Below are 19,639 nucleotides of genomic sequence, written 5' to 3'. Positions count from 1 at the left end.
GGAGAAGCTTTGTGAACCTGTCTTCGACTGATAAAACTCCCCCAAATGTGAGGCCTGAATTGAGGAAGGGAGAGGAGATGGTGATGCATCTATTCCTGCAGCTGTGCCTTTGTTTCCCTTAAGAGCTAGTAGTTTAATTTTGTGGTGCTGGTATTTTCTCTGGCATTTGTTTGTACTGTTTTGCTTCCACAGATATTTCACATTTAACATAAATTACCAATTACAAAATTCTCATCTAACAGTAACAATGCTGATGGTGTGCTCTTTATTATCATTTTTGGAGATAAATAAGGCCGAAACAATCACCTGGAAGCCCATGTAAATATAACAACATACTGAAGAAATGATAGTAGTCCCTAATCTTCGCTGTGCTCTAGGACAATATGCCTGTTTTGACCCTAATGTTGACGCAGTGATTAAATATTATTTACAGGTCCCAAGTTGCTTGTGTGCAGGAACTACATTGTACTGTGTGTAATAATCACATACGTGTTAAACTGTCCATTATTACGTTTCAAAATATTTGATAGAGCTACGGTGATCGTAAACTCTTTGCAATATAATATTTAATAATTAAAAATGTCAGAGGGGTAGCAGATACTGAATACCTTAGTTGATAGCATTTATATTATATGCAGTTCCTACCACCAAAATGCAAGTTGTTGGATATAGGACCATGAAAGTTGTTTGGGTCATAATACAGGCCGCTGTCAGTATTTGAAGAGAGTGTTCGATCCTTGAATCCTTGAATGATCAGGGATCAAGGTTTCCAGGATTCTAGGATCCCTCAATTAGTATTCCATACTATTCACTAATCTTCTCAACGAATCTATTCTGGACCAACGTTCTTGGGTGCACATGGGGGTTCCATGCCAAATATCAGAACTAAGGGGAATCTCAGAGTAGTGTGGAATATGATAAACTGTAGAAGGTCTAGCCCGATGTTGCCTAGTTAGCATGACAGAAAGGAGAGGACAGAGTGGTTCTGAGTTAGTCCTCATCCAAATAGGAAGTATACCTTGATCTGGCTTAAGAAACAAGCCGGTCGCCTAGAACAATGTCAGATTTTGTTCCTGGAATGTATGTGGTGACATCAACTCAAGAACGATGTCATTGGGATTTTAAAAATATTATGATACCATATACTTGCAAGTCCTGAGTTGTAAATAATGCGCCAAAGCTGGTAATTAGAGAATTTGTAGTTCTCATCATTCGTTATGATAGAAATGAGCTACCAAAGGTTGACTTTATCATTTATTTCAGTAACCGCCTCAAGTGTCCAGTAAAGGAGTTGGACACAGAAAAAACGATTTTTGCAGATTATGTTATTTACCAGGCTGACTCATTAATGTATATATGCACCCTTCAGGAAAGCCAAGAAGGGTGATTATTACAGGTTACATTCCCTTTTGTGAGGATTTGCAGGATAAAAATGAAAAGCAATGTCTAGTAGTAATTGGAGACTTCAATTTAAATTTAGCATGCAGAGACTTTGACTCGATTAATCAGGTGTGAAATGCACCCCACCATCCTTTCCAGCGCAAGTAGATATAGAAGGGGGCAAATTTATAAACATAATTCCATGCATTGTATTTTTAAATCTTGAATGTAAGGGTAAGAACTAATAACCCAACCCAGTATGAATATTTTGTTTTACTAAAAAGCTGTTCTTTATTATACTTTGGTTTCTGTCCCCTTCTTCTCTAATTTGCAGTAATTTCAGATAGCTGGACTGAAGAATGACCACACAGGTTAAAGCTATGTAATGGATAACCGTGTACAGACAGCAGCCCAGTAGATATCATAGGGAAAGAAAATGGGAGAGAAAGATAGAAAAGGGCTAAATGAAGCTAAACATATATTGGTTACCGGTATCATGGCTTGACCTCCCAACCCTCCTAAGTTATCGAGATGTTTTAGTTATGAAAGGATCATTCAGTTTCCCGGGTAAGAGATGTGAAAACAAGAAAAGGTTGAGTAATTTTGTGGATAGTTATGTACTCCAGCAGAGGTTGGATAAAGGGGAAGGGAGATCCATAGCTGAATGTTAGACCCTAAGACCAGATCTGATGAAGAAACCTAAGCAGAGAACTGAGAAAGAAACAGTATTCAGTTATACTGTACCGTAGGATGAAAACATATAGAAGGCATATCTGTAAAAGTTATCCGTCTAGAGAGTTTTAGAATTTAAGTAACACCATTGATAGAGGGCTGATGGTTAGAAAAAGGCGCTCAGTACATGAGACATAGTGGGTCAGACACATTGAGGATTTATGTGTGGGTTGATAGCGCCCAATCAGTAAAGTTCTAAGTTTAAACTTGGGCATTTGGAATACCTCAATAATGGATATTGGTAATGTGATTGCAGCAACAAGAGTGGATGATGCTCCCGGCCACAAAGGAATACCCAATCAGCTTTACAAGCAAGATCATGACTATTGGGCCTTTTCGCTCAGCCCTCATTATGAAATCTCTTTAGAGGCAATAAATATTCTAGAGTGCTGAAAGGGCTCAATTATGCAGTTCATTTTCGGAAAGAGCAGCATAGCCTGCTTGCTCTGTTACATATAGATGCTAACACTTTTGACAACACATGATTATCTGATTTGGAAGCCTGGGCAAGTGACTGAAATGTAGCACCATTCTACCAAACTGGTACCAGGGACATCATCTTGGCTTTGTTGTTAATGGGCCATTGGGCGGCTCAGGTAAATAAGGCCAAACTAGATTCTTGCTTCCTGGCCTAACAGGGGCTTCCTAAGTATCTTGGGGGCTCTGGGCCAAATGTATTATTTTTTGAAGGGTGGGGTGGCTTGTTCAAAACAGCTTTGAAGAACCAATTTCAGCTCATTTATGCCTTTTTGCCTAGGTTACTGACAGCACAGAGGCACACTAGTCCAAATTCTAAATATATTTCCATCTAATATTCAGGCATAGTAACATGTGTTGTCAATAATGTAACACAGCTGCAGCTCACTAATGTTACTGCAAATAATCTCTGTACCACCCTCCCATTTCTCAAATGTGAGGTCCTGTTTTGGTCTAAAATAAACTCTTTTTATGGATGTTTCATGAAACATAAACACATTTCTCTGCAGTCTATCTCTAATAGACTCTAACAGATCATCCCCATTAAAAATACATTAAAGGGAAATGGTATTTAAAACAATCTGTTTAAGAATTATTCAAGGTTATCGGGGCAAGACTCTGCAGAACAGAGCTGACTATCAATGGTCCCCCTGAAAGGCTGGGGCCCTGGGCCAGAGCCCACTTAGCCCGTGTCTTAAAATGTCTCTGTGGCCTATAAAACCACTTTAGAAGGCTTGAGCAGAGAACTGTAAAGGAAAAATGTGCTTCTCGTGGGGAACCGAGGATTATTTATTCATGTGAAATTTCTCTGTTTATGCCCTGGGATGTTTAACACAGAAGGAAGTTCCTTCCGCCTGAGCAAGCGAGTGTCAACCTAAAGTGTTTGTTTTCATAGCTTTTCCCCTCCCTTCCCACTCGAATGATTCCTTCGGCCCCCACCAAAAACCAAGCCATACCCCTTCTTTCGGCACCCCGCCACCACTAGTTTGGGGACCAGTTTGGGGACCAGAGTTGGCAGGTATTTGCACAGGTTCAGACAAACAATGGAATACTCTGATGGGGACAATTCTCCATATTTGGTTCGTGACACAGATTTGAGAAACACAAAGAAGGATTTGTGCCTGCATTCTGTGAGAAAGCTCTCCAGTCAACATCACTTTCTGCACCAACAAAATATACTTTTTAAGATTATAAATTGCATTGAGGGGACAGCTGCCCTACTAGCAGAATCTGAGAGGCAGTCATTTTTACAAATGGTGAGCTGACAGTTGTGATCCTTACAACATGCAAATCAATTCAATATACTACATTACGGTGTACCATGTTACCTCTCTTGATCTACTGTTATCATTATTCAAAAGCAATTACTAGTTTGCATCTATATTCATTATTATTACTTCTATACTTGATACAGTGCAATCTTCAGGTTTTATAGTGACTTTTTACCCACTTTGAGGTTCATTTTGCAAGTTGTGCTAGAAAAATAATTAAGCTGTGTCCACCCAGACTTATATTGTAAACCTAGTATTGTGATACCCTACTTAGAAAACAGTAACTTTGGTACACTTATTCAGAAAGATCTACTGAGGATCAAGCTGAAGAAAAGATGTATTCCATTGCCTCTTTTGAGAGCAATCCAATCCCTGGAACATAGGAGAAGAGTCATGTCAAAATGGTTCTCTAGCTGATACAATGTACACAAACTTGGGATTTGAAAAAGGAATGCATATGTGCACCTCTTTTGTTCAATTTATATATAGAAGCTAAAGGGGCCGTTCTTTCTTGCAGGCATTCCATCCTAAACTTGGTACTAGTCTGTTAAGTTCTTGTAATACACGAAGACCATCTGGCTCTATACACCCCCAGAGGATCTTGGCAGTGCTCAGCAGTTACTATAAGGAAAATATGCAGGTTGTGAATGCTGTAAAGGTGGTCTTTTGACGAGGGGTCTTCAGGATGGGTATTTTGAGGATTTTGGCTCTGACCATCCAATGAGCTGATAAATATAATTATCTTGGCAGTTGGGTAAAAGAACAAGATGTAGCTAAATTACAGCAGTCAATGCACAAGATCCAACTGAATTGTTTCATTTTTTCCTTGGATTTCCCAACCCTTACTCCAGTGTTGTCAAGAATACCGGTTAAGCCAATGCACACACTAATCCCAGGAAAATATGTCTTTTTCTTTTGATATATAACTTTATGTCTAGTTTATCATGCAGTATTCAAATTGCCACAGTTGTTTAGTCAGGTGTGGGACAATTAGAATATTTACTCAAGAAACAATTCTTGAGCCTAATGGACACTTTTCCCTGATATGCTTTCAATTAAAAACTTGCTCTCTGTCCCTGAATCCCTGCTTTGACTGGAGGTTGATGATTAATTCGGAGCCAGTAATCCACGGGCACTTTATTTAATGGAAAATGATATTACCTTGCACTTGAACAAGCAATTAGAGGATTGTACCTCCTGAGGCTTTGAGTCTCAGTTGGGAGCGTTTTAGGGTAAGCAAGAGCGGGGTTCGTGTGATCAGTTTTTTGGCTTTGGTCAGTAACCTGACAGTAGGGCGAAGAATCGCTCTTAGTAGAGCAAGTGTGTTTGTATGAGAGGGCTGAACACTAATCAGATCTCTACTGCTATTTTCGTATTTTGGGTGGAGAAGAATATGTGTTCTACATTTTTCAGCTTTTCAAGTTGAAATACATCAGACATATACATAGTTTGGATGGATCCATTAATGTCAAGGGATTTGTCATAGAAAAAAACAAAATATTTTTTGGATGAGGCTAATTTGGGTCACTACGAGCATTAGCACAGTTTGTTAGCCAGCCAAAGTTGTCAAACTGTTGGTTTTAATTTCTGAGTAAGGAGAGCAAATTTGGTCTTTAAGGCAATGGATTTCAGGTGCTTAAGTTGAATCATTTTATAAATGCACTGCAATGACCGTTTGATATTAGAGTTGGACCCTGAAGCATTAAGCAAATCTCCCTGGGTGTGGTGTGACGTGAATCTAGCTCTTCGTTGCTAACCATGTTATAGATTAACGTGGGTAAGGTTTAACATGAGTATGCTGCTACATAGTTCCTTATGTTATAGAGCCCATTGTTGTAGGTCATGATCACTGTGTCTCTGCATTGTTCTTTTTTTAGATATTCCAAATACAATAAAGATCACATGAATGTCTATCAAAAGCATTTTATCTCTGTTTTGTGCTATAACTTGCAAGTTTAGGGTTGTTTTCTCTTTCTTCATACGTTTGTTTCTGTTTCCTCTGGCTGTTTGTTTGTTCCTGTGTCGTGACCTTGTGCGTATGTGCCTTTTTTGCTGTAGTTTAGTGTTCGAGTATGTCTTTGCATTTGCTTTACTCTGTGCTAAAGATCCTCTCTGTATAAGTGTGTGTCTGTGTCTTTATCTAATGACCCCCTTGCTCCGAGGCTTTGTCTTTTCATTACTTTGTGTTGGAGGTCTGCTGAGTGTATGTCTGTTCCAGTGTCTTTGTATTGCTGTGTGATTCGTATATTTAGATTGTGTATGGACCTTTCCATGTCAGATATCTCACATGTGAGTTTGTTTCTTTGCTTTCCTGTTGATAGAGACCGCTGGGTATGTTAGTTTCTTTGTCTCAGTCCCTGCTAAAGATCCCCTTGGTATGAATCTGTCTTTTCACTGCTTAGTACCAGATATCCCCAATATGGGTGTTAGCTTTATTGTGTTTGCAATGTTGTGGGACAGAGATCCTCTGGGATTCAATTTGTCTGTGCTTTCATCTGTTAGAGATCCCTGGATGCAACTTTAAATGTGTGTCTTTGCTTTTTTTTGTTAGACCTTTCAATGAGTTTTTGTGTTTCTGTCTTTGCTTCAATCTGTCTTAAAATCCCCTATGTGTGATTTGATCTTGGTCAGTGTTTGTCTTTCACATAAATCCATCATTGCTAATAAAATTACTTTGCTTCTAGAAGACAGGAAGCTTTTTGTTGGCATGTTGGGGAAACAGCAGAGTGAAGAGGATGTTAGGCGACTCTTCGAACCCTTTGGGCAGATGGAAGAGTGCACAATCCTACGAGGCCCCGACGGAGCCAGCAAAGGTAGGACACCGTTTTTGTGAAAATATTTTATGGCTCTGACCTGCATGGTGAGAGCACCACAACTGCAGACATTCAGTGGGATGGTATTCATGGTAAATGAAGCTGGATTTTTCAGAGTGTGAGGTAAGGGGGAGACATCATGACCAAAACTTTCAGTGAGCAAGCAATTTCATCGAAAACTGTCCAAACTATCTAGGAGCTTTGAGATAGAGACCTTGGTCAGAGATCTGGAGAAGATGTGCAATGCAGGCTGATTGTGACACTGTGGGGCTATGGACAACACTCACTAGTGCAATAATGATGCCACAGGCATTTCCCCCAAGACCGTGCCTCCTGCAAAACCTGTGCCCTGTTTCTTCCTAGGAATCTTTGCCCCTCTATGCCCGAATCTATGGTTCTTCTTGTAGATTAGTGTAGTGGAACTGCACCATGCTATTGCAGGCCGCCTTCGGAGAAACGCGCACATGTTTGACCACAGTGGCAATACTGTGATCAGCTGGGTGGCTTCTGATGAGTTTTCGTATTTAACAGAAAAAGAAAAATTGGGTTTAGGTCACAGATACAATGATTTGATGGGTTAAGGAGAGCATGAACATTAGGGTCAGCCTCAGTTCCAGATTCAGCAAGGCGAACAGATGGATTAAAGAGTTAGATTTTTCTATAAAAAAAGTTTGAAAAACAATCCTGCCTTTTGTTTCTTCAAACCACATATAGCTGTGGGCATTGCAGTAATGCAATCAGAACTAGACTACCATCATTCATCCTACCTTGCCCTACAAGAAAAAATTAAGAGGACTTCATCTTGTACAGAATGCTGCCACACGTCTGACAACAAGCTCCTCTAGCACTAGGGATCATATCCCCTACAGTGGACTCCTATTGAAAAGACAGTCTTGTTTAAAATACCAGTTATTGTTCATTATGGTCTTCCTGGCCGTACTCTCTTCATTCTGACTGCCAAAATTCATATCCATACACCACAACATGCTGTATGTTCTCCTGGCAAATTTTGCTTGATGTTCCCAAGGTTATAGCTGGCTCATTTGGTGAGGGGGTAGACGCTAAGGATTGGACTAAACTACCCCTGGTCTGCACATTCTTCCTTCCTTCCTTCCCTTAGGAAAAGGCTTAAACCCGTGCTTTTTAAAACTGCTTTTAAAGTAGTTTAAAAATAAATGTGTTTTTGGCATGTGTGCTGTTGTTTTACATGCTTTGCATACTCCTGCCATCTAGTGTTGGGTATGGAGGTTTGCAAGTTATTTTTCTTCGCTGAAGTCTTTTCCAGTCATGAGGTAAGGCGATTCCTCCTTTCAGTGACTCCATTGTTAGATTGTTTTCTTTCCGCCATTGTGTTCGGACGTGGTTTGCAGTGCTCCGGTTTAAGGTTGTTCTTCGAGATCCTTTCGGTGTGCAACCCATTGTACTCTCGACGGTATTGTTTCGATCGCGTTTCCCATACTCCACATGTCGAAAATCAGAAAACTTTTTTATTTGGTTCGGGAAAACTACAATCGCGGCCTTCGGGCCTGGTTCCACTAACTTTCACTCCAGGACATCATCAAGTAATTTGCCAATAGAACGGACTCATTCCAATTGTGCCCTCTGTGCTGCTCTAAATATCCGCTCACCGACCTTCACAAGGTCTGTAACATGTGCCTGTCTCCAAAGTACAAGGAAGAAGACTGTGATGCCTGTCGCTCATTTTGATAAAAAAAGACCCTGCGTACCTTCGGGCTCCACAAAGAGTAATGCAGCGGCAGAGTATCGAAGTAACTAACCCAATTTTTATTAAGGGCCAGCTTCCATTAGACTCTTTGGTTGTGTACAATGCTCATAAAAAAGCAAATTCCTAAACTTCAGGCGATGCACCACCTCCAGACAAAGAGTCCAAAATATTAGAAGCCTCAGGCAAAAGAGTGGGTGCCCAATCAGCCAATCATTGGCGCATAGCCAATACATAAGGGGCCCGATTCACAAAGACAGTCTGAAACAAAATTCTAACTTTACAACTTTTGTTAATCACAGAGGTCATTTACAATTCGTATCTTTACGTCCGCAGTCAGGCCGGAATCTCCAGCTCAAGCCGTACTTTCTGGCTCGGGCCGGAATCTCCGGCTTGGGGTGGATAAAGTGTAATCAATGGGCCGGAACGTAATTTTTACAAAAAGGAACATTAGGAATGTGAGATAAGTGATAGAGGTAATGAAAATCAGTTTGGGCAGGGAAAGGGGTGTGGCCAGACACTGCATCACATCCCAGAAATGCTTGCGCTTTTTTTTATCAGGGTACACGCAGTCCACAATTTGCGCTCCCCTGTGTTGACTGTGGTGTTACACCAAACTTTGGTGTAACACAACAGTCAACACTGAGGGGAGCGCAAATTGTGGACGGCATGTACCATGATGCCAAGGAGCAAACTTGTCAACCCTCACAGGTGCAACCCTATCTAGGAGCCATGCTAAACACACAGACAGGTTTAGCCTATCCCAATGCAGACAGGATTCACAATTTTCAAACACTGCTCCTACAATTACACAGCAATCAGTATCTAACAGTCAGAACTGTCATGCAACTCCCAGGGATGATAGCATCATGCATTGCCATAGTTCCTCATTCAAGAAGGAACATGCATTATCTAATGCTTAGCATGTCAATGGTATCAATCACAAGGTGATCTAAAAGGTCAAGTGTTGGTAGACAGCAGGGCGTGGCCATGCAAGCATCCACGATGGCCACTTGCCGTTGAAGCTCCACTGGTTGGAACAACATATCCGGCACTATCCCCTTAAAGCCCAGATGATAAAGCTCTGAAAACTGGGGCGCTGTGTTCTGGAACCGACCCGGATTCCAACGAGCCATGTCTGAAGATCGGAGGCGCTGCCGTTCCCACATTCCGGCGATAGCGCTCTCACATACTCAAAGAGATGGGACGCGGCGAGCCAGATCCAGCTAATACCGCTGAGGGACGAAGACCTGCCCGAGCTGGAGGTGAGCGGGGGTTAGGGGCAGCGGCGGTAAGGCCGGTCACGAAATAGAAGAGGAGGCTTCCGCCCCCTGAGACGCCATACACGGGCGTTGAAGGCGGTGCAGTAGGCCGTGCCCGGTACACACTAAGCGCATCTGCCATTACCAGGAGACCGCATTGGGGATAGGGCCCATTGTGCGCCTTTCGATATTAAAGACTAGGTGCAACGGCGTAGGAGATGTTGGGGGGTAGCCCTCCTAGTATAGTCCCCGAACGAGCTGCGCCGGCCGCCCGGCTGCGGGGCCCCTTTTCGCACCCCCCATACCGAGGCCTGCTAGCCGCTATGCAAGACCACAGCTTTGGACTTAGATGGTATGAGTGACTGGCGCCAGTTAGAGTCTGCTCCCGGCTCAGCATCGGCAATCTGATTACGTTCGCGCGACCTTATTGCTTCGAGGGCACATCACAGCAAGCGTACCCCTTTTTCCTTGCTGCGGAGGTCCACTAGAATCCTCTGCCAACTTTCCCTTCATACCGTGGAATGATGCCTTGCAACTTCAACACCGCTCCTGACGCACAATCGACATCTGGTGAATCCCCAACTGTTTGTGCTCCGCTTTCCCCTAAAACTGAGCCCCCTCAGCGGGAGTGAGAATAACACAGCTACGGCAGGAAAGCCATACTTACAAGCAATCCAGACCGAGGTCCCCCGGTGGCACCAAACTAACTCTGCACTAAACATTGCGCTCCCTTCCTTCTATTGAACCAGCTGTCAACTGCTACATTAACACCTCTATACCTTTCATACATCACTGTGCACAACCGGCTTGCCTCTTTGTGGTTTTCTGGACTCTCTGATTTGGCTCAGTGCCTCTCTATCACTCTGCAGCTCCCTTACACCTATGCGCTTCAGCATGGGCCGCAAAGACCCTAAACAGAGAACTTTGCCCTTCGAAAACATTGGGGACGGAACGACGGAGGAAACCTCCACCATGGCGGAGAGTGCACTGGGTGCAGACCGTGTAGACGACTTCCCTTCTTTGTCTACATCTATGCTTCAGGAAATGAGGGCAGGTTTCAAGGCCCTAGATGGTCGCTAAAATGTACTAGACAAAAGCTTGGCAGACATGGGCGCCAAGGTCCAAGGACATGATCGACGCCTAGATGTTGCAGAAGCCCACATCTCAGACATTGAAGACAGCATGGCACAGTCACAGAAGCGTCTGGAACGGGTGGAGCGCATCCTAAAAGAAGTCGCCATTAAAAACGAAGACCTTGAAGCACGAAGCCGGCGCAATAACAATCGCATTTTGGGTGTGCCGGAGACTGCAGCCACATGTAGAATGGACCTATTCGTGAATCAACTTCTCTCTGGCCTGTTTGGTAGAGAAGCTTTCACTTCGAGATTTGTCATAGAACGTGCACACTAGTACCTCGGTCCCCGGCCCAACCATGGCCTCCCACGAGAACCATCATTGCGAGAGTCATGAACTTTCGAGACAGAGATTCAGTACTACGTCTGGCCAGTGAACTAGGAGACAACGTCTAGCAGGGCTCCAAACTCTAATTTTTTCCAGACTTCACAGTAATGGTACAAGATACCCACCGCAAGTTTAATGGGGTAAAGGCCACCCTCAGGAACCTAGGATTGAAATGTGGAATGCTATACCCTGCCAGATTGAAAGTGGATGTGGGGGGCCGCTCCAGCATATTTGACAATCCTACAGAGGTGCAGGAATTTTGCCATACCTACAAACAGTCCAATAATGTGGTGAGGGTAGGAAGCAGAGGCCCTTCCACACCACACAGCGGCTCCGTTGCTAGTGTTGAACTCTTTTCGAACTCGGGTACTGGTTAACATGGCAACACTATTTCTCCATCCTGATTATGTAGCAGACATGGGATAATGCATATTATATTACTGTACTGTTTTTAGTTGTTGGTCCGGCCGACGTGGCTTTGTCACCCCTCAAGGTGTACACCTTGTCCTTGTTTCAGTTGTTACGGAAGTGCCTTCTTGGGGTTCTTCATTTATTCATAAAGTCATTTGGTACTTCAAGTTGAATGTTACTTTCTGGTATTGCCTTACTTGGGTTGGGGTGAGGCTGGGTGGAGGGAGGGGGGTGGGACCTTCACACTGTTTACACTTTTTTCATACTGCACGGCAATGGTCACTGTCACAATGTACATTCTTAGTTAGAAATTACTTCATGACTTCCTCAACACACTCTTATTATGGCACAATTGGGTAATACTACAGGACCCTCTGTTTCATCTCTAATGTCCTGGAATGTACGAGGCCCCAATACAACCACAAGCGACGACAAGTGCTCAATTACTTAACACGCCATAATGTAAACATTGCCTGCTTACAGGAAACACATTTACCCAAAACAGACACAGCCCGCATGGCAGCTAGCAGGGGAGCAAACAGATAGTTCGCTAATTATAGCGGTTATGCTAGGGGCGCAGCCATCCTTATCCACAAGAGAATACCTTTCAGCCTGGGCACTGTTGTGGAGGATGGGAAGGGCTGCTTCATCATTGTCACGGGCACACTTATGGGTCATTATTTGGCTCTGATATGTATCTATGACCCGAACATAGACTCCCCCGACTTTTTTCACTCATTACATACACATTTAATGAAATTAGAATTTAGCCTAATCATAATTAGGGGAGACTTCAATGTGCTATTGGATCCGAAATTGGATAGCACCTCCTCCACCTTTAACTCCAAGCCGCAGGGCACGCCGTGCTTTACTTGATATTTGTAGGCAACTCTCACTGTTGGACATTTGACAAAAACATAATCCCACTTGCACTCAATATATCCATTACTCGGGCTACCATAACAAGTGAACTACGATAGATTACTGACTGGTCTCACCGGATCTTGCTGGCTGGTTCCAGGCCCTGGAGACACTACCAAGAACATATTCGGACCACTCCCCAGTGATACTCCATCTAAATGTCCCTCGCCATGGAGGCTTCGAGCGACAGCGGCGATTCCCGAGCAATGCCCTACAAGATGAGGTTTTTAATGCTGAGGTTTATGAAGCCATAGAAGACTATTTCACCATTAACACCGGATCAGTTGACACCTGGGCGGTATTGTGGGAGGGTTTCAAGGCGTAAATAAGGAGCGCCTGCATTGCCAAGCAATCCGGCGTGTTAAAATACCTGCTCACAACACTCGCACGAATCGAACGAGACATACTTGCTTTAGAAGCTGAGATGCTACGTAATGCCACTGCAGAAACCGAAGGGCGACGGTTAGCCCTTTTAGTTGAATTCCGTGAGACTGCAGACAGGAAACTTTTATATTTAGGCAAATACCAATCAGTCAGAAGATACGGTGAAGGCAAGAGACCTGTAGAGTGTTGGCACAAATGCTCCGCCCCCCATACAGCAAGACATACATCACAGAGCTGCGCTCACCTTCTAAACAGCTGCTCTTCTCCACCCCAGAGATTTGTGACACGTTTTTGGATTATTTTAAGACCTTATACAGTTCTAAAATAGGGGGTAACCTCACAGACCAAGAAGACTATTTATCTGAAATCACGCTAGTTTATTTGGAAAAATACATGCTAGATTTCTTAGCGGAGCCCATACCTGAAACAGAGGTTCTTGGTGCAATAGAGGCCCTCCGGGGCTCTTCGGCCCAAGGACTGGATGGATTTACCGGTGACTTCAATAAGGCTTATAAAGATAGCCTTGCACCACGGTTAAGAGAAGTTTACGCAGAGGCACTTGAGAGACAAATCCTGCGCCACACCCCGAGAAGCAGTCATTATTCTTCTCCCCAAACCGGGCAAAGACCCATCACTATGTAGCTCCGATAGGCCCCTCTCGCTCTTAAATCTGGACTATAAAATATTCGCTAAGGTACTTGCAAGCCGGTTATCACAATGAATGGAATTTATTATTTCCTCAGCACAATCCGGCTTCGTTCCACGTCACTGAACCTCAGGACCCTATTCGCTGTCATGCATAGAATAGACCCCAACGTCCCGGCTGCAGCTGTGCTACAAGATGCTGAGAAGACCTTTGATTCCTTAGAATGGCCTTTTTTCCTTTCGTCATGCGCTGAACGGGAATGCTGGCGGGCTTTGTGGCTACTACCGCTCTATTATACAGCAGACCCACGGCGAGACTTTGTTTAAATGGCACACTATCCCAACCCTTTTCGTTGACACGTGGCACTCGGCAGGGATGCCCGCTTTCCCCCCTCCTGTTTATATTGGCTATGGATCTGTTGATCAGGCATTTCCAGGAGCGACATCTACACAGGGGATTGCAATTTAGCATAGGATCCCTTTTAGTTACACTTTATGCTGACAACACCATTCTTTATGTACTACACCCGCAAGAAAATATTGAACTAATCATTAGAGAAATACTAAGATTCTGCCGATTTTCTGGACTGGGCATTAACTGGCACAAATCTGTATTCTTTCCGTTAACATCTAGTACAACTCCATGGAATTGCGAGTTCCCCCTTCAATGGTGCCATGATTCAGTCAAATATATAGGCATTCATGTGCACTTAGACACCACGAATATTATCAGCATGAACTATGGACGGGCAGTCAGCACCTTAGAAACGCAGGTTGACAGCTGGATACGTCTACCATTATCTATGGTGGGCAGGGTCACTATACTCAAAATGATAGTGCTCCCCAAATTGTACCTTTTTAATAATATTCCCATACCCCTTACAGAGAAATTTTCTTTTAACACTACACGCACACCTCATTCGGTTAGTGTGGGAAGGGATGCAAGCTTGCGTCCGCTGGCAAATTCTCATGCTCCCATATGACAGAGGGGGATATGGAATTCCCGATCTTCACTTATAACATTTAGTGGCCCAGAGTAGTTACGCATATGCGTGATTTCATCAGGATGCAAGAATTCCATTTCTAAGGCCAGAAGCAGACCTTCTGCTCCGCCAAAAACTGTCCACTGTGCTGCCGAAGGGCATCCCCAGAGACCCGCATGAAATACAAACAGTCTCCGCTACTAGCTGGGCATGGGACTGAATACGGCGATTATTAAACACCTCCACGCTGTATTCTCCTGCTCTACCTCTCCCCAACTCTCCCTGGCTGCCTATTACAAGAGGAACGCTTGTGCAGCGCACATTAGCCAAATTCAACATTACAAATGTAGGCGATTTATACCCGAATGCCATATTGTTTCAGTAACTGACGACATCCGGTTTTGTGATAGCTCCTTTATGGATAACTTCGTATTGTGACGGATTTGTTCAGTTCTCCGAGCCACATTGACTATTTACCCCATTAAACCTGAACTTTTGCTCCTCTTACGTTGATAATCGAGAGTGAGGCGGGAACTCACCTTGTCTCCAAATTATACAAGTCATGTTCTGCGGGGTGATAAGGGAAATATCCATTAATAGCAGACACAAATGTATACACATTAAATTTCTCCACCGACTTCATCATACTCCAGCCATGGCACATAAAATTGACCCTGCCAGACCCCACAATTGCCTGAAATGCTCAGCTCCCCACGCGAACTTCGCATATCTCACGTGGACTTGTCCCAAGCTACAGACATATTGGGAACAAATACCTAACACACTAGGTGCCATGATAGCCATGACGCTTACCCCCACACCAGAGACAGCACTCCTGGGGTACACTGTTAATTTCCCTAAAAAGATCAGGAGATTTGCTGCCCTCAGGTTCCTTCTAGCAAAGCGGGAAATAGCACTATTATGGCGCCAGCGAACTGCCCCAACCCTGCAGGGGTGGCTTCGAAGCTTGGCTTACTGCAACGTTAACTGTGAGATCTACACTAACCTTAAGCTTAGTTCATCAGGTCCTAAGGACATTTGGGGCCCATATAAGGAGTATATTGAAACCATGCGCCAATCCACCGCATCCCAAGTAGCATGCGGCATAGTTCCAGAGGGAGTGGGGTGATGGGACACAACTCCGAACGTTACACTACCTCCTTCTTAGACACACATCTAGGATATTAACTCAATATTGCGCAGCTGGTTTTTGGGATTTATGGAATAATGTGGAACAGGGGTGGGGTAGCGATGGTCCGTTATGGTCCGGAGAGGTAAAAAGAAGACATGGGGTAAGGTGACAAATTGTACAATTGCTGTGATATCATGTCTGCTGTTGTATCTAAGTCCTATTTGCTAAAATGTATACATGTGATGATTGCTACGTGATATGCTCTTAAACACTGTACCGCTCATTCTATTTGATTGCTATGGAAAAAAATTTGCAATGAAAGATTTTTTTTTTTTAAAAAGTGTTGGTAGACAGCCGCACACATTGCTCTCTGCACTGCTGGAACACACTAAACTTATGAAAAGGGCTGCCTTTTATCGACCCTGTTCCATGGATGGTGCTTACAGCAGACGCATTCCTCACAGGATGGGGTGCTTGTCTACAACATCTAACAGTTCAGGGTCTCTGGGACTCCAAACACAGAAATCTCCATATCAACTACCTAGAGCTTCCAGCTGTTCACCTAGCACTGAAGGCATTTATACCTCACCTGATAGGGAAAGTTGTTCTAGTCCGGACTGACAGCATGACAGCTGTGTACTATGGACAAAAAAAGGGGAGGCACACACTCCATAGTTATCAAGCCTCTTGAAATGAAGTTACCTCAAGATTTGGTGGTTTGAAGGGAGATTCTTTATTCATAGATATTAATCATGGTCATCATATCAAGCCTGGGTCGTAACTGTCTTCCCTGGAATCTGGAACCCAGTAGTGTTCCCGATTCCAGGCATGACACAGTAATACCACACATTCCCTTTCGTAAAGAGAAATAAAGAAATAATTTAAACTGAAAATGAAAGAATAAAAATTGATATACTAAGTACAATTTGATTACAGAGAAAGAAAACAAAAGCATCAATATTGAGGAAACACATTGTATGATAAATAAATCGGATTATCTATAAAGATGATAATCCTTAAACCGCTCAGGAGTGATATATTTCCTCTGTGTTCGTTGAACAGTATTAGAGTCAGGAATACAGGAGAACTTATTTTCAGGAACACTGTGAAGAGATGTCGAACCAGAGAATTTCCTCCAATTGTTGGCTTTGTTGGAGGACATTGAGTTGGATGGAATTCTAGACATGGGGGATGCTTCCTTAGGCCACAACCACTTGGGAATTTTTACCACCTTGGACATATTCCACACATTACCATCAGAAAGTTCAACAACCTGTCGACCAACACGTTTGACCATCAAAGGATCCGAATACCGTGACTCCCCTGACCTGACTAATCTGCACTTCTTAACACGCACCCAATCATTGACACTGAACAGTGAAGAATTGTTACATGAGGAACGATCTCCATCAATAGCTTTTTCTGAATCAAACATTCTCATCCAAGGTTGACTCATGTTGGAGGCACTCCTTCTCCCTCTCATCTTCTCAAATGGTGAGAGATCACCCATGCTTCTAGGCGTATTTCTGTAGCACCACAGATTTTCACTTATGGTTTGTTTACAATCTTTACCATTTCGTAAGGCTAATTGGAGACCCTCTTTAAACACCCTGATCCATCTCTCTACAATGCCATTACTATTGGGATAATAAACTGACGCACGTTTGTCTCTTATACCATGACGTATCAAAAACTCCTTCATCTCTTGAGAGACAAATTGTACACAATTGTCTGTTGTAATAGATTCAGGGAAGCTTTCTCTTTCGAATACTTCATTAAAAAATTTGATTACCACACCAGACGTTATACTAGATACCATTTTTACCTCAGGCCATTGAGATAATTGATCAATTAAGATTATAGCATACATCATACTCTTGTTGAAAGACATAGGACCAGCAATGTCTAATGATACACTTTCCCACACCCGTGAAGGTCTAGTAACGGGAATACGTTCATATGTAACATGCTTTTGAGACTTATCACTTAAACAGCAATCCATACAGTCCCTGACATACCTTTCTATACACTTATCTATCCCTGGCCACCAGAACTCACTTCTGATCCTCCTTTTCATAGATGTCATTCCAGGATGACGCTCATGAGCCATCTCTAAAAAATTTTGACTGTAATTCACCAGGCACTACCAATTGTAGACCTCTGAACAATATCCCCTCAACTATGGATAACTCTTGTGCAACATGAAAGAAGGGTTGAATACCATCAGACAACAACTCCTTGCGTGGCCATTGAGTTTTTACAAAACTACATATCTCATTAAAAATAGGGTCACTACTACATGCCAACTTCCATGTATCCTCACGGATACAACCTTTGGAAATTTCACAAATTGACACTACATTATCATCATCATTGTCTATTTCAACTACATTGTCATCAGGCACAGGTAATCTAGATAAGCAGTCAGCTAACACATTCTTAACACCAGGAATATATTCAACTTTAAAATGAAAATCCTGAAGCTTGTATTGCCACCTGGCAATTCTTGAAGTCGCTTTCCCACAACCTTTCGTAGTAAATAAATCCACTAGAGGACGATGGTCAGACCAGAGTTTAAAAACAGTACCATACACATACTTGCGGAAATATTCTATGCCCCACCAGCAAGCAAGAGCTTCTTTTTCCAATGTTGAATATTTGCATTCTGCATCCCTCAAAGGTCTTGAAGCAAACCCAATTGTTACCATTTGACTTTTTTGACGCTGCATTAAAACTGCACCTATACCTACATTGCTAGCATCAGTGATGATGAACGAACAATGAGCAGTATTAAACGTTGCCAAAGCTGGTGCAGATGCAATGTTTTGTTTTAACAACCTGAATTCTTTTTTACAATTTTCATCCCAAAGAAAATGAATATTTTTTTTCATCAAATTTCTCATATTTACAGTTTTGTCAGAGAACAGGGGAATAAATTTAGAGTAATATTCGGCAAGCCCCAAGAAAGACCTGAGTTGATCTTTATTCACAGGGTCTGGAGCTGATTCTATGGCCTTGGTTAAATTTAATTTTGGGGAAATGCCTTCTTTACTAATAGTATGTCCCAAATAGTCAACAGAAGATACACCAAATTTACATTTTTCTTTTGTGAGAGTGAGACCATTATCTTGCAACACACATAATACCTTATACAGTATTTCAGAATGATCAGATGGATTAGATGCAAAGATCAAAATGTCGTCCTGAAAGTATAAAACATTTTTGAAATCTTTAAAAAGATTATGCATCACTCTTTGAAAGACAGAAGATGCCGATATTAGGCCGAAGGGCATTCTCTTGTACCTGAAAGCACCTTCTGATGTGATGAAAGACGTCAAATGCTTACTGTCCTTGTGTAATGCTATCTGGTGGTAAGCATTAGACAGGTCCAATGTCAAAAAGATGGATGCCCCTTTTAATTTAGTAAACATTTCATTTATATTGGGCAATGAATGTCTATCCACCCATACATTCTCGTTTAAATCTCTCAAATCCACACAAAATCTTACTTTGCCGTTGGGCTTGTGAGCGACAACGACTGGAGATAACCAAACTGAAGATTCTATTTCCTCAATAGTTTCTAACTCACACAATCTTTTGAGTTCAGACTTCACAGCATCTCTTAAATGTAAAGGCACATTCCTTACTTTATGAACTTTTGGTACCGCGTCATCCCTAAGAATAATTTTATGCTCAAAATTCTTTAAGAGACCCAATGCGGATGTAGAAAATACAGAAGGAAATTTCTTTTCACACTCATGGCCAAGATCAGCCTCTACATTCATGACTAGGTCTGAATAAGCAAGCACTTGTTCAGGATTGTTAGGATCCAACTTTATCATTAAGTCCCTTTGCTGAGGCCACCCCAATAAACATGAACCATCCTTTGCCACGTAAACCTTGGAATTGATGGTTTTTCCTTTAAAACTTAGGGATGTTGTAAAAAAAACAAGAATTTCAATGGGCTTCTTCCCATACCCAAGCAATTTTATGTCAGGAGGAGATAATTTCAAACCCGGAAATTCTTTTATCCATTCTTCACCA

General features: G+C 42.7%; 1 protein-coding gene across 1 annotated transcript in view; it reads left to right on the top strand.

The window, feature by feature from the left end:
• CELF6 (CUGBP Elav-like family member 6) overlaps positions 1-19,639 on the top strand; it is a 515,009-nt gene that overhangs the window by 402,912 nt on the left and 92,458 nt on the right. The window contains exon 4 of the mRNA XM_078685027.1: positions 6,545-6,673. Within this exon, the coding sequence (XP_078541153.1) occupies positions 6,545-6,673 (129 nt within the window). The remainder of the gene's footprint in view (positions 1-6,544; positions 6,674-19,639) is intronic.

The sequence above is a fragment of the Lissotriton helveticus genome, chromosome 3_2 (genome assembly GCF_964261635.1).
Source record: "Lissotriton helveticus chromosome 3_2, aLisHel1.1, whole genome shotgun sequence".
Taxonomy (NCBI): domain Eukaryota; kingdom Metazoa; phylum Chordata; class Amphibia; order Caudata; family Salamandridae; genus Lissotriton; species Lissotriton helveticus.
The sequence above is the reverse complement of the archived record's forward strand: the minus strand, read 5'-3'. Positions and strand labels throughout refer to the sequence as shown.